This window comes from Chiloscyllium punctatum, chromosome 49 (assembly GCF_047496795.1).
Source record: "Chiloscyllium punctatum isolate Juve2018m chromosome 49, sChiPun1.3, whole genome shotgun sequence".
NCBI classification, from domain to species: domain Eukaryota; kingdom Metazoa; phylum Chordata; class Chondrichthyes; order Orectolobiformes; family Hemiscylliidae; genus Chiloscyllium; species Chiloscyllium punctatum.
In genome coordinates, this window is record NC_092787.1 from 24,581,466 (window position 1) to 24,603,074 (window position 21,609).

At 43.6% G+C, this 21,609-nt stretch overlaps 1 protein-coding gene across 5 annotated transcripts in view; it reads left to right on the forward strand.

Annotated features, from left to right (window-relative positions):
- col27a1b (collagen, type XXVII, alpha 1b) overlaps positions 1–21,609 on the forward strand; it is a 653,616-nt gene that overhangs the window by 268,769 nt on the left and 363,238 nt on the right. For all 5 annotated transcript variants that reach the window (XR_011956099.1, XM_072565909.1, XM_072565908.1 and 2 more), the window contains exon 11: positions 15,441–15,494. Coding sequence is in view for 4 of the 5 variants with exons in the window: in XM_072565909.1 (XP_072422010.1) it covers positions 15,441–15,494 (54 nt within the window). In the remaining variant the exon portion in view is untranslated. The remainder of the gene's footprint in view (positions 1–15,440; positions 15,495–21,609) is intronic.

A 21,609-nucleotide genomic window follows, 5' to 3' on the forward strand; every position in this document is an offset into this window, starting at 1 on the left:
AGCTTTCTTCACACTCCCTCAATCCAGTTCAAACCTGTGCAGCAATAGATGAAGTGATCAAACCATTGATAGTTCCCATTTCACAACAAGTGTTTGCCCTCCTTCCAAGGCTCCTATCTGGCCAGTTCCAGCAGGTATATGGCCAGAAAATGTCACTAAACAGAGAACATAGCTTAGCAGATGTATAGTCATTTCTCAAAGGCAGACATCCTCTGCTTATCACAGTGCCTCCCCGTTCTTCTAACACCCTTCAGGACAGCTAGTTCAATTGAATGAAGGTTCAAGGATTTTCCAGTCAAAACAAAATGTGAGGGACAGACCTTACTCCATGCGCTGCACAAGAGGGAAATTATTACTGACCTAGTGATTCACAGTGTCGCAGTCTCTTGTTGAGATGACATTAGGATGAGGCGTTTCCCCAGACAATAGGACTTGAGGAAGGAGCTCATTGTAATGGTGTATAGAGAAGGTTTCAGTTTGAAGAATTGTAAAGAACTTATGGTGTTGGTAATCTTGTCTCTATGTTTTTCAAACATTGGGGAGGAGAGCCCTCATTTGGCTGGTTTGCATTGCAGTGGGTGGGTTCAATTCTCGTATTGTCTGAGATTTCCATGGAGGACTCTCCTTTAGGTGAAGTGTGGTGACCTCAGATTAAACACCGCCAGTCATCTCTCTCTCTACTGAAAAAGAAGCCTATGGTCCTCCGGGGCTATGGCAACTTTACCTTATGAGGAGGGACCCTTTGAAAAAATGCTTGCTTAAACATATCCAGTAGCCTCAGAGGAGATGGGAAGTGTGTCACCAAATCTTGTCCTAAACTCTTTTGAAGAAGAAAGTTTGATTGCTGGTCTTTGTCGTAAGTTAATTTCAGCCTGAGCAGGAGTTAATGGAAGCATGTGGAGAAGGGGAATTAGTTAGTACTCCTACTGACCCAGGCGGCAAAGTATATTGGCTAAGGACAGGGTCGGTTTAACATTAAATAGTTTAACGATAATTGCTGTCTAGGCACATGCATAGAGAAAGGTTCTTTTTCACATCCATAATGTAACCTTATCCCAGCATGAATCAGTTTCGCTGGAGGGAGAGTAAATTCTGGTGGACAAAATAAAATTGTGCAAACAAATGAAAAATTCTCAGCTGAGAAGGACTTTGTCGCCCAGTTGTTTCTGGTTTGACTGGAGCATAGTAACATTTACTGTAGTTTGTGAGTCATAAAGATAGCAATTTCATTATTATTCTGGAATGTGTACTACTTTCTTCTAATAAAATTTTAAAATGCTGTGTATAAAGTACATTAGTCTGAACAGAAGTAGCTATGTTCTTAGTGAAGCTTATTTGTTTGGAAAATGATGTTATTTCACAATTAATGTGATCAAGATAAGGAGACAGTGGAATCTTGGATATGTTCAGCTAAGCAAGCTCTTTTACTCAATGGCATAATTATTTTCCGATGCCAACGTTGTTGGGTCTGAGAATGTGAATCGCTAACTATTAGCATCTAACTTGCAGCTCCAATGTTTTTGACAGAGTAAGTCTTCTTGGACGGTGACTGCTCTTTGATGCATGTGGAAACAAGCCTTGGGGCGAAGTGGTAATTACTGTAATAGTCCCTTGGTTAGGTGATCTAAGCTGGGTTTCGTTAGTCTTGGGCTCATTCAAAGAGATAGAAATTCCTTTCCCACTCAGTTTCCACTTCTCTCTGCTGATGAGGTGGAAGTGCCGGTGTTGGATTGGACTGGACAAAGTCAGACATCCCCATGACATCAGGTTATAGTCCAACAGGTTTATTTAAAAAATCACAAGCTTTTGGAGCGCTGCCCCTTCGTCAGGTGAAGTGGTTCGTCAAATGACAGTGCTCTGAACGTTTGTGATTTCAAATAAACCTGTTGGACTGTAACCTGATGTTGTGTAACTTTTTTCTCTGTATTTAGATATTGTTCTTTTCTGATTCTACACTGATGAAAATAGTAATGGACCGCATTAATCCCCCATGCTGTGAACCAAAGTAGTGAATCAGCAAGTGGAAATGTAAAAGAAAATATGAATTTGAAGAAAATTAGCAATTCATTAAATTGGAAGCCATGATTCCTCTAATAACTGCTGAAACAATATATTAAGTTTTACAGGACATTGGTGAGTACTATGACCAGTTCTGGTTGCCCAGTTACTGAAAGGATATTATTCAGTTAGAGAGGGTTCAGAAGAGATTTACCAGGAGATTTAAGGAGGGTTTGAGTTATAGAGAGAGGCTGGATATGCTGAGACTTTTTTCACTGGAGCATAGGAGGTTGAGAAGTGACCTTATAGAGGTTTATAAAATCATGGAGAGTATAGATAGAGTTAATAGCAATTGTCCTTTCTCTAGGATGGGGAATTTCAAGACTGGGGGCACATATTTAAAGTGAGAGGAGAGAGATTTAAAAAAGACATGATGGAATTTTTTTTACACAGTGGGTGGTTCACATGTGAAATGAACTTCCTGAGGAAGTGGTGGATGTGGGTACAATTACAACGTTTGAAATACATTGGGATAGGTACATGAACAGGAAAGGTTTGGATAGATATGGGCCAGAAGAAGGCAGGTGGGACTACTTTAGATTGGGATTATGTTCGATTCGACCCAAGTATCTGTTTCCGTGCTGTATGACTCTATAACTCCCATTTCTGTTGACTGCTTTATTTTTCTTCTGGTTGTCCAGTCTTCCCCCGACTCGGAGAATTCCTATTCAGACTGTCTTCTGGGGCTTGGATGAGAGACAGAAGCAATGGGCGACTTTAATACTTTGTGTATCCTGAAATGTCAGTTGTTCTGCCAGGGTCAGTGTGAAGTTCCCTGATGCTGCATTGCCCAGACAGCTGATAGCTTCTCTCTGGTTGTGTTTATACTATGAATAAAGGGCTGATCTTTTCAGTTTAGCAGAAATAGAATTCCATTTATACTAAAGCCAGGTGCAGTGACACATGTATTGTGGCGGCAGCCTGCCCACTGTCATTGCCGACATTAAGTATAAACAGATCTCTGGTTGATACCTGCTAACAATGAATCAATCCATCCCCAGGAATAATCAGGAGCAGCATGGGATTTCTTTTTTAAGAAACACATCATGAGTTATTTCATTCAAACTGGCACAGCCCAAACGTTATTTTCAGACGTTGTTCTGTCTGTAAAGGATGAATAGCCTTTGGATTGAAAATGTATGGCATAAAAGTATGAATCATAGAATCCCTACAGTGTGGATGCAGGCCATTCAGCCCATTCCCAACCCGCTGAGGAGCATCCCACCCTATAACCCACAGCTATCATGCACATCGCTGAGCACCATGGGGCAATTTAAGACAGACAATCCACCTAACCTGCACATCTTTGTACCATGGGAACAAACACAGGGAGAACATGCAAATTCCACACAGTCACCCAAGGCTGGAATTGAACCTGGGTCCCTAGCACTGTGAGACAGGAGCACTAACCACTGAACCACTGTGCTTATGAAGCTAGACCAACGGATGAAACGTTGCTTTTGGAATAAATGTACACAGAGTGTCAGACAAACTAAATAGTCTGCAGCAATTTTTAGAGAGGCAGCAATGTAGAAAATGTCAATGGGTTGTTACCTGTTTAATATTTTTCACAAACATACACAGAAAGTGCTGGAGAAACTCGGCAGGTCCAGCAGTATCTATGGAGAGAAAAATGGAATTAAAGGTTCATGTCTGGCATGACTCTTATTCAGAACAGGAAAACTATTCTTCACAATTGGTTTTGAATATAGAACAATCGCAGTTGTTCTTCATTTTTTCCCTTGGCTTTCTCTCTTCAAATCACTTCACATGTGATCTCTTCTTACAGCTGTCATTCTAGATCATTTCCACTGAAAACAAAAAATGCTGGAAATCACAGTGGGTCAGAGAGCATCCATGGGGAGAGAGCAAGCTAATGTTTCGAGTCTAGATGACTCTTCATCAGGACTAAGTATAAAGTGGTGGGAGCAGCATTTATGCAACAGTGTTGGGAGGGGGGGAGTTCTGGGGGGGTAAAAGGTGCTGATAGTACAGATTAAGTGATCTTGCACCTGTAAGATCATTTCCGTCTTCTCTAAGTGGCTCGGGTCTGAATTCAGGTCTTTAAGAGTGAAGAACAAACAAAAATGACAAGTAATTGGAGCACGACCATTAAGCCGTTAGCATTTATTCTTCTGTCAATTCAACTGCAAAGTTTATTGAGAGTCCGTAAGTTAAGCTACGGAGGAGGAATTCTCACCACATTCACATCCAAACAGACCATAGGAACAGAAGTAGACCATTCAGCCCATCGAGTCTGCTTAACCATTCATTGAGATTTTTTTATGGATGATCTATTAATCCTCAATAAAAACTGAAATAACTGTGGGTGCTGGAAATCAGAAACAAAAAGGAAAAGTACTGGAAAAGCTCAGCAGGTCTGGCAGCATTTGTGGAGAGAAATCAAGAGATAACATTTTGGGTTAAGTGACCCTTCCTCAATTATGAGCTTTTTCAACAATTTCTGATTAACCTCAACTCTACTTTCCCGCCTTTTCCCCATAACCTTTGATTTGCCAACTGATTAAAAATCTGTCTGTCTCATGTTTGTGCTCTGAAGCTGAAAGGAAATGTTTAAGTTAGATGTGATTTAATATTCATCCCCTTAAAAGCTATTAGTGTGGAGTTTCCATCATTAAGAATTTTTTAAAAAATATAGTTGGTACAATATAGTTGAAGCAATGGTTTTCCAACACAGTGCGTAGTTGAAATGAGATGGACAAGGAAGGCCTTTACATTGTGTTTATCATAATTCTCTAGAGAACGTCCCAAAGCACTTCATTGTTAGTGAATTACTTTGATATGCGATAACTGTTATTATGTAGGCAAAAAAGTAATGGGATATAAGGTTCTTGCTTGTAGTATCTGTTTCCGTAGTTGGCGGGTTCCTGATCTCTCTTGTACTGCCAAGAGGTTCCCTGCTGAGACTGGGCTTTAATCAAAGAGCAGAAAATGGAAAGAGGAAGACACTGTAGGCTGTTCACTTTCCCTTTATAGCAGTCGGTGGCACAGTAAAGTCAGACTAAGGCTAGAGAATGAAGCACTGGTACCTTCTGAGCTGAAGAATGGTGTGCAGTGTTCATTGTACGAAATAAAGATGTGAAGCAGTACAAACTAAGCTCGGAATGTATCTTATGTGACTAAAGTAACAGATTAGAGAAACTGCTCTTAAAGCTACCTACCCTGACTAGGGTTGAAAATTTGCTTGTGAGGGTTTGTTTTTATTTTCCCATGGCATATGGTCAGCATTTATTGCCCGTCCTTGTTGTCCTGGCGAGGGTGGTATTGAGCTGCCTTCTTGAACCACTGCAGAACAGGGAATATGGGTACATCCACGGTGCCAAAGTACTCAGTGTGGGGTTTCGATAATTTATAGTAATAATTTATAGTAAATAGTATCAACTGATTACTCTTTGGGGCAGCAATTTTGATTATTAAATAATCTGGAGTTGGTTAACCTAATTCAAAACTCATGGCTGGTCATGAAATAACTCCACAGCATCCAGCATTCTGTCACCAAGTCACCCTTTATTTACATGGGGAGAGTCCTTGATACTGATCCAGCTCCCTTAGAGCCAGCTCTCAGTGAACAGAACCTCTGACACTCCTATTTATATCTGTCAGCCAGGGCTCCCTGATTAGACCAGATTAACAGCCTCAATGAGGGAACCCCTATTCTATGAGGTCCACCTAGCTGACCTTGTTACTGTCATTCCATCCTTTGCCTTTTAAGTCCAGATTGTTTTCTTGTCGTCTCTCCCGGGGCTGTTGACGGACCAGGCCCAGTTCTTCTGACTCAACCTTAGATACAGAGAGCGTGTACCAGACAATAACTTCCCCCCTGCATCCAAAATGTCTCAGAAGAACTCCATTCACCTCTTCAGGCAGTTAAGGTGTCGAGGCTGTGAGTATCCATCTCAGACCTCGAGGTTTCTGCGACACGGGGCAGAGGGGGAGATCCCATGGTTTCTGACAGCCTCTCCGGCTGTTCTGAGGGATTGGGTGAGTTTTACCCCTGCCCTGTTTGCGAGTTTGCAGCTTTCATGCAGTAGTTCAAGACTGCCTCACCTCCCAGACTTGTGTTCGTCACGGGACCTGACCTCGTGTCAATCATGCCTCATACTCATGCAGGGCCATTCCTGTGGTTTCAGCACCAAACTTCGTCCTCTGAAGTAAACTGTCCCTCTTGCTTAGAGGAATCTTGAGTCCAGCTTTGGCTTTCCTTATGTCATTTCACCCCAGCCCCACCAGATCTGGGAAGATCAGATTTAACCCAGTATGGAGTTTTCTCCCCATTAGCAACTGTGCTGGAGCTATCCCCGTAGTTGCATGAAGGGTGGTCTGATAATCACATAGGAACTGGGACTGGTTGATATCTAGTGAAGATGTAGGTTGATTCTTTAAGCCTGCCTTAATAGTTTGGATTACAGTTTCCACCAGACCATTGGACGATATGTGATATAGAGCTGTTCTTACATGTCGAATGCCAGTTGACTTTAGGAAGTACTCAAATTCCCAGCTAGTAAATGATGGCCTGTTGTCTGTGACTAACGCTTTTGGGAGCCTGGGTATTGTAAAAGATGCTCGTAGCTTTTTATTTTGATCCCTTGTTTGATGAATGAACTACATTGAGTGAATGTCCATAATGACTAAGAACATTGAGCCTGTGAATGGTTGACATGTAACCGAGTCTGGGGTTTACCTGGCAATCCCCTTGAATGTGGGGTTGCTGCTGGCAGTAGTTGTGTTCTTGTTGGCACTCTGGGCACTGCCCCACCAATGCAGCCATGTCTGCATCCAGTCCTGGCCACCGGACATAACTTCTCACCATCATCTTTATTTTGGAAACCCCAGGTAAAGGTCACCTAGTATCTGGTGGCAATTCTTTTCCTGTCTTGATTCTACATGCTGGCAGTATCTGCAATGGCTTGCCGGTTGGATTCTGAAGAAACTGTTAACCCATTTGGCTAAGGCTGGGCACTGTGTTGGGGTTTTGCTGTGAGCTGACTTAGAGTCCTTCTGTTCAAGATATGTCTTGAGTAAGGTTATGCGTTTGTCTTCCCTCAGATAGTGTTCCCCAGGCTGAGTCAGATTGGCGAGGGTGCCTACTTCCATTGGAATACCCTGCAACTCATATGCTCCACTTCCCCGCATTTTCCATGATAAAGCCAGCTGTGGTGCCTGTTTGAAGTCCAGTCGGGCTTCAGCTGGAGTGCACTCTTGCATGGTTACATCATTAATCCCACCTACCAAACAGTCTCTCAGTATCTCATTAAGGGTTAAAGCTAAGTCACATGCTTCTGCCAGTCGTCTTAATTTCGTCAAAACTCCTAACATGGATTCCCCTGGTTCTCAAACTGCTGGTAAAACCACTAAATCTCCGAATTAGAGGAGGTTTGGGATTGTAACATGCCTTAACTAAATCCGTCGATTCTTGAAAGGTTTTAGTGTTTGTGCCTCAGGGAAAGTCAGGCTCCTAATAACCAAATGACCTCTTACCACACTGTAGGGATTCTGTGATCCTGCTCCTATTTTCTGCATAACCATTTGCGTGAAAATTTGGGAGAGGTGCGAGAGCTGTTCAGAAGTGGGAGGGACTGAGGTAGTGGATTGTTGTTGGGGTTGGGGAGGGGGAGCAGAGGTGTCCTTTGAGCATAATAGGAAACATTTAAGCTGAAAGCTTATTCTTTAAAAAACAATCTACCTTTTCTCAGGCTTTATTTTTGCAGCAGTCAGATTTCAGTAAGTTGTCCATTTGATCATGCTGATTGTCAGGGGGAGAAAGGCAAGAATTTAAAGGCCCTCGCACTCATTAACACTCAGTGAAAGCTCCACTGAATCCATTGATGCCTAAGAGCTTCCAACCTCAACCTCTCATCCTGGGACCCCCTGCCCCTCCCCAGGGAAGCTGTGACCCACAGTCTGGGAAGCCTGGGAGCCGAGTTAAAACATTCAGACAGGCATGTGAATTGCAGTTGAGGATTCGAGCTACAAGGAGAGGCTGAACAAGCTGAGGCTGTTTTCCCTGGAGCATCGGAGGCTGAGGGGTGACCTTATAGAGGTTTACAAAATTATGATAGGATAAATTGACAAAGTCTTTTCCCTAGGGTCGGGGAGTCCAGAACTAGAGGGCATAGTTTTAGGGTGAGAGGGGCAAGATATAAAAGAGACCTAAGGGGCAACTTTTTCACGCAGAGAGTGGTACGTGTATGGAATGAGCTGCCAGAGGATGTGGTGGAGGCTGGTACAATTACAACATTTAAGAGGCATTTGGATGGGTATATGAATAGGAAGGGTTTGGAGGGATATGGGCCAGGTGCTGGCAAGTGGGACTAGATTGGGTTGGGATATCTGGTTGGCATGGACAGGTTGGACCAAAGGGTCTATTTCCATGCTGTACATCTCTGTGACTCTATAACTGTGGATGCTGGAAATCAGATACAAAAGCCAAAATTGCTGGAAAAACTCAGCAGCTCTGGCAGCATCCTTGGAGAGAAATCAGAGTCCACATTTGGATCCAGTGATCCTTCTACCCAACTGATGGTAGCGAGGATTGCAATGTGAATTGTAATGGCTTGCTCTGTGCCCATGTAAAACAACCATGGCAATATAATTTGAGTTCAGTTTGGAAATTTCAGCGCAGGATTGAAAAGTAGCCCTGAGAAAGCAGCCAGACCAAATGGATAAAATAAAACAAAGAACATGTGGATGCTGAAGATCAGAAACAAAAGCAGAAATTGCTGGAGGATCTCAGTAGGTATGGCAGCATCTGTGGAGAGAGAAGGAACATTTCCAGCCTGGAAACACTCTTTCTAATTTCTCTCCACAGACTTGCTAAGTTTCTCCAGATATTTCTGTTTTTGTTCCGGTCAGAATGGATGCTGGTTAAAAAACATGATTCGTTGTACATGAAATTTTTCCAATTCTGAATTCCTAATTGACTGGCTGTTGGTTTGGCAAGTATCAAATATTTATTCCGTGCTGAATTCCTGTTCAAAATGCAGGTCTCCTGAAATTAGCTGGCCATTCTGGAACACTGTGGTGAATTGGTGCTACTCTCAGAGTACAGTTCCACATCCCTAACCTACTCCCATCAAAGCCCAGTTGAGATTTGATTTGCAAGTCAAGAGCTAGGCTCTTCAGAAAGAGTGTTGGATGACTGGAATTGCTGATTTAGAGAGATGGATGTGCAAGGTAGTGCTAATCTGGGCAGCAGAATGCACTGAAGACAATGTTCATGTCCACAAAGTTTGTTGACACAAGTGCTTAGGAGGATGTTACAGTGTCTACAAGTATTGAAGAGCATTGTGGGCAAATCCCCACAAGTTACCTTCAATTCAGCTACTTATTAAGAAATCCCACTGGCAATCAAATACAAGTCGTTGTTATAACCCACATTTCATTAATGCGAATTCACTGTAACATAATTGATGAATTGGGGACACTGTTTCTAAAGCATAAACTTTTAAAACGTGTGTTTGTTTTAACGCCATTACATCGCCAATACTTTAAGCACTGTTTCTAAAGTGTGATTTTTCTATGATGCGGGGTTGCACAAGAATGTAACCATCATGTTAAAGAAGAACAATTTGTACTGAAACAACGATTTAAACTTTATTGCATGTAGCAACCAAAATAAGATCCCTCAAATAAGCAAGTTAAGCCTCACAATCCAATTTGGCTATTACCCGATCAATGATGGAATCTGGCCTCGATTTCACAAAGACAGTGTCTGTCCCTGGAAGGGCCCAGGGTTTGATCCTTATGCAGTGTTGTCCTTTAGAGTTCTGCTCCTTATGTGTACGAATGTTGGATTATTTTGCCGGTTTCTCTCTTTCAAGTCTGTACCTTATTGATGATTCGATAGATTCTTTCGTCTCCAACATTGATTACATTTCTGGAGACCACAGGTAGTGATTTGCCGCCTTATTAGAAGCAGCTCCCCTGTTCCTTGGTACATTTGAGGGTTAGCTATCTACACAAAACACAACTTTTCTTGTAATTAACCCTTTATTTCAGAACATACCATCTGCAGATGACTTAATTGCCAAGGCAGCAGATTAACAAGCAGTGTTTTCTCCTTTCGCCCAGGAAACAGCTTGTTTATCTTCCTTTAGTTTGTTCTCCCTCGAGATGGTTAATGACCGTGTTGCTTTTAATCCCCTTATAACAGTTTCTCCTCGTCCCTTTCATCTCAAGAAACAGTTTATTCCAGAAAGATTCTTTCAATCCATGAAATTATGAAAGTTATGAAGTTTATATTGTTGCAAGAGACATTGCTTTCAGGAGATGATTGCGCAGAATTACGCAGAAATTATTTCAAACCTGCAATGTGTTTAGCACCAGTGAGTCTCTCTCTCTCTGTCTCTCTCTCTCTGTCTCTCTCTGCCAAGTGCAGGCAAGTGGGACTAGTCTCATGGGATTATGGTCAGCATGGAGTATTGGACCGAAGGGCCTGTTTCCGTGCTGTATGACTGTCAGTTTCTCGCCTCACAGACACTACCAAACTCGCTGCTCTTTTTATCTCCAGTTACAGCATTGTCTCTGGTCTCGAACCAGGTCATGTTTTCTATTTTACCTAAATTCCTCTGACCTTTCTTTGCTTACTTTTAGGCCTCTGAAACACTTTCTCCAGATGTTTTCACCACCTGCTCTTTTGCTTTATTTAAAAAAAAATCTCTTTGGAAGCTGGCGAGCATAGTATATCAAACCCCGTCTGACTCTCCTTCAGAACAGCTCAGTTCCACAGAATCGTATCAGACTAAAAAGTTAACTCTCTTTCTCTCTCCACAGGTGCAGCCAGAGCTGCTGAGTTTCTCGAGCACTCTCTGGTTTTGTTCTAGATTTTCAGCATTCGTGATAATCCCATGTTCTGCCATCTTGGCACCAATTGCTTCCATATCCTCCTTTATCCTTGACTTAAGCAACTTTTCAACTTAAACGTCAACCAGGTTGATGGTTTCATTGGTGGTTTGCCCACTTCAGGAATGGGTTAGTGCATGAGAAAAATTAGCATTAAAAGTGCCAATGAAACTTTTCAACATTAGTGCCCAATATTAATACAGAAGATGTGCCAAACCAACAAACAGTCAATTAGGAATTCACAATTAGAAATATCCTAAAAAAATTCATGGGCATCTTTGTCCATTCGTCCCATCAAGTTGACACTGACCCTCCAAAGAGGGTCCCATCCAGACCCACCCCATCTCTGCATTTTCCCTGGCTAATCAACCTAGCCTGCATATCCTTGGACACTATGGGCAATTTACGTGGCCAGACCACCTATGCTGCATATCTTTGTGCTGTGGGAGGAAACCAGAGCACCCAGAGGAAACCCACTCAAACACAGTGAGAACATGCATACTCCACACAGACAGTCACCCGAGGTTGGAATTGAACCCAGTTCCCTGGTGCTATGAGGCAGCAGTGAGCCACTGTGCTGCCCAAATGAGTAACTAGAGGTCTTCAAATGGATTTGCTCCTCCAAACACACAATTTTTTTTTTCTCAGAGAGACTATTCTTTGTGAGAGTTCGTCTCCATGTGTAACTAAACAATGATGATCTGCTGCGGGACCTACCCACAGGCCCATGTGCCTGGAAGGGAAACCCAGTAAAACTTGGAATTGCCAGACTGATTACATTTTGTCCTGTATACCTTATTGTGGCCTCCTGTTTGGACCAGTGCCGTCATTTCCCAATGTTCACTGTTTTCTTTTCACTGGTTTTCCCTACCACTCTCCCAGATGGCTTGGCTGTCTGGAAGGCTTGTGGTAACTTGACACCGTCAGTTTGCAGCTTCATTTGGATATACTCCAGATCTCCTGACCACCAGGCATTCCCGAGAGTGCCTTTCCCCAACTTTTGGATTTTCCTGATACTCAATACTACAGACACATTGTCCACTTCACATTCGTTATGAGCTGAGGTTAAAAATCCAATCTGCTTCACTCATTAATTCCAGTCATGCATTCCACAGCCTCCCAAGGGAGAGGTGATGACCCTAGTGATGTGATTGATGGATAGTTAATCCAGAGACCCAGGTAATGTTCTGGTGAACTGGGTTTGAATCTTGCCACGGCAGATGGTGTCATTTGAATCTAATGAAAATCTGCAGTTAAAAGTCTTAATGATGACCATTGTTGGAAAAACCTATCTGGTTCACTAATGTACTTTAGAGAAGGAAACAGTGACACCAGACCCACAGCAATGTGGTTGACTCTTAATCCCCTTAAGGGATATGAGGGGTGGGCAATAAATGCTGACCTGGTCACTGATGCCCATGTCATAGAGTCACAGAGATGTACAGCATGGAAACAGAGCCTTCGGTCCAACCTGTCCATGCCAACCAGATATCCCAACCGAAACCAGTCCCACCTGCCAGCACCTGGCCCACATCCCTCCAAACCCTTCCTATTCATATACCCATCCAAATGCCTCTTAAATGTTGCAATTGTACCAGTCTCCACCACATCCTCTGAAAGTTCATTCCATACACGTACCACCCTCTGTGTGAAAAAGTTGCCCCTTAAGTCTCTCTCATATCTTTCCCCTCTTACCCTAAACCTATGCCCTCTAGTTCTGAACTCCCCGACCCCAGGGAAAAGACTTTGTCTATTTATCCTATCCATGCCCCTCATAATTTTGTAAACCTCTATAAGGTCACCCCTCAGCCTCCGACGCTCCAGGGAAAACAGCCCCAGCTTGTTCAGCCTTTCCTTGAAGCTCAAATTCTCCAACCCTGGCAACATCCTTGTCAATCATTTCTGAACCCTTTCAAGTTTCACAGCATCTTTCCGATAGGAAGGAGACCAGAATTGCACGCAATATTCCATCAGTGGCCTAACCAATGTCCTGTACAGCCGCAACATGACCTCCCAACTCCTGTACTCAATACTCTGACCAATAAAGGAAAGCATACCAAACGCCTTCTTCACTATCCTATCTATCCGCGACTCCACTTTCAAGGAGCTATGAACCTGGACTCCAAGGTCTCTTTGTTCAGCAACACTCCCTAGGACCTTACCATTAAGTGTATAAGTACTGCTAATATTTGCTTTCCCAAAATGCAGCACCTCGCATTTATCTGAATTAAACTCTGTCTGCCACTTCTCAACCCATTGGCCCAAGTGGTCCAGATCCTGTTGTAATCTGAGGTAACCCTCTTCGCTGTCCACTACACCTCCAATTTTGGTGTCATCTGCAAACTTACTAACTGTACCTCTTATGCTGTTATGTCCCATGAATGAATTTAAAACCAGCTTCTCAGTTCCACTCAAAAACAAGGTCAGTTTCTCCTGCTATCAAAGTGTTCACATTTAGAAAGTCCAGGCAACAGAGAAAGAGATCATTTGGCCCATCTGCTGTGTGTCAACGCTTCACATAAGTATTCTCCCAGTTCCCGTCATCTCACCCTGCCAGCATACCATTCTGTGCCTTTTGTGTTTAACCAACTTCCCCTTAAATGGTGACTTTAGAAGCTGAGGCTTAACTTTAGGCTAATGGGTTAGGGCCATTTACAGTTGACAAAAGTAGGAATGTTTTCCCTCCAAGTGGAGGTGGGGTTTGGAGAGGTGTGGGGGGGAGGCGGGGGCAGGGGGGTACAGGGGAATACAGGGGAGGAGGTTAAATCTTTGGAATTCTCTATCCTAGAGAGCTTCTGAACACATGCAGGCAGCACATTTCTGGAAACCAGTGCATCAAGGGAATAGTATGGGAAAGTGACATTGAGGAGTTGCCCAGTCTTAATCTAGAATAGTAGGACTGAATGGCTTACTCCTGTTCCTGTATTCCTAAATCAGTACCCCATTGTTGGAGATGCTGAATTGCTGGGAAGAAGGAACCACTTGGCATGATTGGTTAGAATGGGTGCTTAATAATGTCAGTCCATTGGTTTGCTGCTTGTCTTTGGGAAGGTGAGAGGTGGGGTTCTGAACTCCTTATGGCTGAGGTAGCTCTCAGGGATACCCTCGCCTGCTAGCCCCTTCTCGTGTGAAGTGGCAGCACTACTGCTCCACATGAAGAGAGAGAAACTCTGTAAGTCTCTGCTTTCTATCTCCTCAAGTCCCATCTCTCCATCACATTAAATATCTTCCATTAAATCTCCTTGCTTTGAATGCAATCAACCACAGATTCAAGTATTATTTAATTTTTATGTGGGCTTATGCCAGGACATCAGGATGGAGTGACAGTGATAAATGTTCATGATTATTTACCTAGGCAGGATTATTACCTATGAATTGCTATTGTTCTCAGATCATGGTTTCAAATCCCACCAATGCAGATGGTGAAATTCAAAGATCCTTAAAACTGAGAATTAAAAGGTTATTGTAATGTCAACTCTGGAACTATTGTTCATTGTTGTACAAAAAACCCATCTAGTTTCACTAATGTCCTTTAAGGAGGGAAATCTGCTGTCCTTACTTGTCTGGTATACACGTGACTCCAGACCCACAGCAATGTGGGTGATTCTTAATTGTGCTCTGGGTAATTAGGGATGGGCAATAAATGCTGGCTTAGCCAGTAACATCCACATTCCACAAATGAAAAAGGAAAGGCTGGAATTTAAATAAAATTTTATGGCAAGATTTATTATCAAAATATCTGTACGTTAGTACAACGGATGGAGAAGTTTTGGAAATGCAGTACTCTAATTGAGTGGCTTGAGAACAACCTATGGCTTGTTCACTAGGGGAGGCATGGTGGCTCACTGGTTAGACCCAGATTTGATTCCACCCTCGGTGTCTCTCCGTGTGGAGATTGCACATTCTCCCTGTGTTTGCATTGGCTTGCTATGAGTTCCTCCCACAGTCTAAAGACATGCAGGTTAGGGTGGATTGGCCATGGGAAATTTCCCCATAGTGTCTAGGGATGTGCAGGCTAGGTGGGTTAGCCATGGGAAATACAGGGTTACAGGGTGGGTATGGATGGTTGGAGGGTTGGTGTAGACTCAATGGGCTGAATGGCCTGCTTCCACACTCTAGGGATTCCATGATATTTTGTCTTCAGCCTGAGAGAAAGAGTCTATACACTCCATCATCAAACATACCTCTTTATCTGACCCAGATCAAATATGTTGTGGGTATGGTATCGTGTCAATGCTGTTAATCACGCTCTGCTATAATCGCACAAGATGGGCCTCTCATGTAACTTTTGTTTCTAGCAACAGTGTGTGCCCGAGCCAGCTCAATCCCTGGAGTGAGAGTATGTGCCCTTGGACTACATCGTGGAAGCCAGCACCATGCAGTCCATGGGCATATACACTTGCCTCAAGGCTTTGTTCATCACTTGTACCACCTCGCAGCACGGATGGAGCCACATAGTGCACTGACATCTCAGAGATCCCACAAGACCAACTGATAGCACTTCTCTCCTCTTTCTACAGGGCTTCATAGGCCCACGAGGGTTAATGGGTCTTCCAGGAGCAGACGGAAAGCAAGTAAGTCTTTATTTCTCTCCTCTTTTTCAGTGTATTTGTCTCGTGTTCTCCAAATGAAAGGGATAACTGGTAGGAAGCAGCATTAATGTTGAATGTTTCTCGTGACATTTCCACAGAAAAAACTGCCTGTAATATTTCTGTGGTTGCTCTACCATTGCTTTGACCAGTTTTAGCTGTGCAACATGCCTTTCCCTATCATTTGGATTCTCACTTGGGTATCTGCTGTGTCCCCGCTGCTGACTGTCAGTGACAATTCCAGGAAACAAGGGCCGCACCTCAGACTCCTCATATTTGATTATGACTAGAACTGCCTGGATTTCCATTGCCTGAATCAGCTCTCATTACACCGCCGCATTGATGCCATTTTGCTTCCAAAGCTCAATGCTCCCACACACCCCAGGCTGCACTCCGTAATCTTGAGGTCATCCAAAGCTATGTTCTCTTGATGCACGTCAAGTCCACTCCTCTATGAGCTCTGCTTGCTGTTTGCCACTGGTTCCCATGAAGCAGTGCTTCCAGTTTAACATCCTCATCCTTGTTTTCAAAGGCAGTGGGGGGGGGGGGGGTGGTGAGGGAAGTGATGGCCTAGTGTTCTGGGGACCTCAGTTGAAATACCATCATGACAGATGGTGGAATTTGAACTCAATACAAATCTGGGATTAAGAGTCATAGAATTGTACAACACAGGAACTGACCCTTTGGTTCAACTTGTCCATGCCAACTAATTATCCTAAACTATCCACCATTTGGCCCATATCATTCTAAATCCTATCCATACATCCATCCTGATGCCTTTTAACTGTAGTAATGATACCAGCCTCCACCACTTCCTCTGGCAGCTCATTCCATACACACACCACCCTCTGTGTGAAAAAGTTATCGCTCAGGTCCCTTTTAAATCTTTCCCCTCTGATGACCCTGAATCCATCGTCAATTGTTGGAAAAACCCATCTGGTTCATAAAACCCCTTCAGGGCAGCAAGCTGCCATCCCAACACAGTCTAATCTACATGTGACTCCAGACCCACTGCAAAGTAGATGACTCTTAACTGCTCCTCGGGTAGTTAGGGATGGGCAATAAATGCTGGCCCGGCCAGTGATGCCCTCATCCTGTGAATGAATAAAGCAAATTCAAAATCTTGCCCTCTGAGATAATATTTTTACTTTATCCCTGTCCTGTGATCTCTTTCACCGATGACTGTAGAATGTTCAGCACCATTCACAATTCCTCAGATACTGAAGCACTCTGTGTCCAATTGCAGGCTGGGGCTAACAAGTGGCAAGTAACATTCATGCCACGCAACAGCCAGGCAATGACCATCACCAATAAGAGACAATCTTACTACCATCTCTTGACATTCAATGGTGTTACCATTGCTGAATCCCCCAGTATCAATTTCCATTGACCAGAAACTCAGTTGGACTCACCACATAAACACAGTGACTAGGAGAGCAGGTCAGAGGCTAGGAATCCTGCACAAGTAGCACACCTCCTGACTCCCCAAAGCCTTCTATCATCAGGAGTGGGATGGAATACCACCCACTTGCCTGGACCTCCAACAACACTCAAGAAGCTTGACACCATGCATTTTGGGAAAGCAAATCTTAGCAGGACTTATATACTTAATGGTAAGGTCCTAGGGAGTGTTGCTGAACAAAGAGACCTTGGAGTGCAGGTTCATAGCTCCTTGAAAGTGGAGTCACAGATAAATAGGATAGTGAAGAAGTTGTTTGGTATGCTTTCCTTTATTGGTCAGAGATCATGTTGTGGCTGTACAGGATGTTGGTTAGGCCACTGTTGGAATATTGCATGCAGTTCTGGTCTCCTTCCCGTCGGAAGGATGTTGTGAAACTTGAAAGGGTTCATAAAAGATTTACAAGGATGTTGCCAGTGTTGGAGGATCTGAGCTGTAGGGAGAGGTTGAACAGACTGAGGTTGTTTTCCCTGGAGCGTCAGAGGCTGAGGGGTGACCTTATAGAGGTTTACAAAATTATGAGGGGCATGGATAGGGTAACTAGGCAAAGTCTTTTCCCTGGGGTCGGGGAGCCCAGAACTAGAGGGCATAGGTTTAGGGGGAGAGGAAAAAGATAATAAAGAGACCTATGGGGAACGTTTTCACACAGAGGGTGGTACGTGTATGGAATGAGCTGCCAGAGGAAGTGGTGGAGGCTAGTACAATTGCAACATTTCAGAGGCATTTGGATGGGTATATGAAAAGGAAGGGTTTGGAGGGATATGGGCCGGGTGCTGGCAGGTGGGACTAGTTTGGGTTGAGATATCTGGTCGGCATGGCCGGGTTGGACCGAAGGCTCTGTTTCCATGCTGTACATCTCTATGATTCTATGACAATACAACCCATTTGATTTAGACCACATCCAGAAGCATTCACTCCCTCCAGCACGGACGCTCAGTAGCAGCAGTGTGTATGACCTACAAGATGCACTGCAGAAATTCACCAACGATGCTCAAACAGCATGTTCTAAACCCATGCCCACTTCCATTTAGAAGGGCAAGGGCAGCAGATACATGGGAACACCACCACCTTCAAGTTCCCCTCCAAGCCACTCACCATCCTGACTTGGAAATATATCACTGTTCCTTCACTGTTGCTGGGTCACAATTCTAGAACTGCCTCCCTAAGGGCATTATGGGTCAACCCACAGCAGGTAGACTACAGCGGTTCAAGAAGGTAGCTCACCCCCACCTTCTCAAGGGGCAACTAGGGACGGCCAATAAATGCAGACTTCGCCAGCGACACCCATGTTCCACAAATGAATAAAAAAAAGGCCAGCCCTTTATTTTAAATGAGATTCTCCCATAAGAGGGAACATTCTTTCCATGTCCACCTGGTCAGATCTTCTTTGGGTTTTATATGTTTCAACTAAGTCACCTCTAACTCTTCTTAATGCCTGACGATACAAGCCTAGCCTGTCTAGCCTTTCTTCATAACGTATTCTCGTTCTAGGTATTCTCTGAACTGCTTCCAACTCATTAACATCCCTCAGTAAATACGGTGATCAGACTCCAGATGTGGTCTTACCAATACCCTGTACAACTGAGGCATAACTCTTGCATTCAATCCCCCTCATAATTGAGCAAAAGGTTTTATTAACTTTCCTGATTACTTGCTGTACCTGCACACTAACCTGTGATTTGTGCAAGACTGTTTCAGAGCATTTCCATCATTTCCAAGTTTTTCCGATTTCTCTCTGGGCTGCATCCACTCAGAAACTAAAATTCATCCCCTGCATTTTTTTTAGCGATTTACTGCTGAGAAATGATCCATGTGTATTAAAAAATGCATCTGCTAATAAAATACATTGAAGCAGCATTTTAGACATATTGCTCTCATTTTCCTTAAGTTGTAAATGTTTCAACAGCCACATTTATGGGATAAGTATAAATTGTATAATGTTAGTTGCTCAGCTTTCAATTCAGTGATTAAAAAAATCCCAATCCTTATCTTTTTTTGTCTGGACTTTAAAGAATAAAATTTGCATCTCATTAATACATTAATCTCTAATGAAAAATGCAAATGAGATGTCAGCATATTTTTATCAACTTAATTTATGTCTTCTGAACCACCTCTAACTGAACTGGGGGCCTTTAACAAAGGTTTAAGTGTGGATGTGGGATAACCACAAGATCTCGATAACTGCACCTTGTATAAGCAATTATGCATGTTGATTCCTCTTCAATGTAGCTTAGACAGTAATAGAAGTTTTTAAGATGTAATACATGGAGCTACAGAACTGGGACTACATGGTGGCACATTGAATAGCACTGCTGCCTCACAGTACCAGGGACCAGGGTTCGATTCCAGTCCTTAGGTCATTGTGTGGAGTTTGCATGTTCTCCTGTGCCTGCGTGGGTTTCCTCTGGGTGCTCCAGTTTCCTCCCACAGTCGAAAGATGTGCAGGTTAGGTAGATTGCCATGCTAAATTGCCCATAGTGTCCATGGATGTGTAGACTAGGTGAGTCAACCATGGGGAATGCAGAGTTACAGGGATAGATTGTGGGGGTGGTGGTGTAGGTCTCGGTGGGATGCTCTTTGGTGTAGATTCAATGGGCTGAATGGCCTCTTTTCACACTGTAGGGATTCTATAATTCTTCCATGGAAATTGTTGCCCAATTAAATACTGGGATTAGTGTTCCAAGAGGGTTTTGGTGAGTGAGTACTGGTCTGAGTTACAAGACGAGGCTTAGTGTAATAATCCTTAGGCCTCTATTAAATCCCATTCCAGACAGGATGGAAAATTGTGAGATGTAGATGATAAACACAGTCTCCTGACAGCAAGGATCCAAACATCAGAAAAGGGAGGAGGTCTGTGACAAGTAAGGCCTACACTTTCCAGGATGGGGTGACCATGTGTCCTGAATTTTAAGGGATTCGCCCATAATTTGGCTACTTTAGTTCCACGGACACCCAATCATCCTCATACCTCAGACAGCGAGTGGGAGGCTGAGCCTGGGAGGCTCCCTGTGCCTCTTTGCAAACTTTTGTGAGCATGTGTGTTGTTGCTAATGGTCACTGGGGAAGTTGTGTCATTCACCTGCCTCCATTTTTATAATTCTACCTGGCCATCCCTGTTTCCTAGTTGAGGAATTCCTGATCTTGATTTGTAAGGAGCTGGGCACTGCTGGTTGGACCTCTCTTGAGGTGAAGAACTAACATTTTGAAAGCGGATAGAGTAGCTAGGGCCTCCACTTGCTCACTTAAAACTGCGGCTCACTCCCAGGTACATCATTTGGATCAGATTTATCAACATTGGAGTTAGCTTTGCTTGCTGCCTGATGGTCAGTCATGGTGTGTTACTCACTACAAAGAAATGTTCTTAATCAAGGCTTAGAGCAGACTTTAGGCCTTGTCCATCTGGGTCCTAATGCCTGCCACCTCCACCATGTTTATCTTAACTTAAGTACAGAATGACAACAACAAGAAAGTTAAATTATTATATCTCCAGAGCGAGGTGCTAGTTGAAGGGGGAAAGTGTCACTCCTGTCCACACACATCACCTCAGCCAGTGCTGGAATGCCTCTCGAGAAATTCCCTTTCCCAGCTTCTATCTGATCTCTGAATTCCCATTGTTAAGATTCCTGATCCCCCAAGTCCCTGAAAGTTCCAGGTTCCCTGAATCGATGATCCAGTACCATCTATGGAATAAGTCCTCCCCTGATCTACCCCTTGACATTCAGAGTCCAGAAATCAGCCCCTACGTGCCCTAACCAGAAAGGGCAGTAATTCCACCACCACCCCCTAACCCCATCCCTTCCCTCAGCCAAAAGCCTTGAAGTATGGTTACCAGCAGGCACCCTTTCCCCCCATCTTAAACTCTCTCCACACTTCATTGTCCTTCTCCTACATCAACACCTTTGTTCTCTGAGGTTCCTTATGATTCCATTTGGGCATAGACGTGCACACATTCCCTGGAGACCCCAGCAGGAGATCCATTGATTCCTTCACATTTGCTTGATAATATTTTGATACACTGTTTGGAGCCAGCATCCCATTGAGAGAGCAAGGACAACCTAGGACAGATCTCTTTATGCCTCTCACTGGCCAGTTACTTAATGGATCAGGTGGACTTAGGACAGAGACGGCGAACAGCAAATCCTTCTTTCCTTTGAAAAGCATCACTTAATTCTTCCCCAGTAAAATTGTCTCTAGCAACTGAGCTGGAAGTTGATTGCATTTCCCAACTCAGGCAAACAAGCCATGTCCCCAGAAGAGTGAAATATACGTGCTGCTGCTTGGAAGACAGGTTATATCAGAACAGGTAAGACTTATGGTCCTGAAGCAGGTCATTTGGCCCAACCAGTCCATCTGGTGTTTATGCATCACTTGAGCCTCATTCCGTCTCCTTACCCAAATTTGCCACCCTTCCCCTGAATTCCCCCCTCCCTCACCTACCTGCCTAGCTTCCCTTTAACTGTATTTTCAAAATTGACTGCAGCCACTCCCAGACAAAACACTTCTCACTGTATCTTCCTCGATATACGTGACAAAAAATGTCATTCATTCATTTATTCATTCATTCATTCAGTGATAGCAGATTCTCATCCACACCTCACCACTCTCTGGATGAAGAAGTTTCATCTGATTTCAATACTGGAT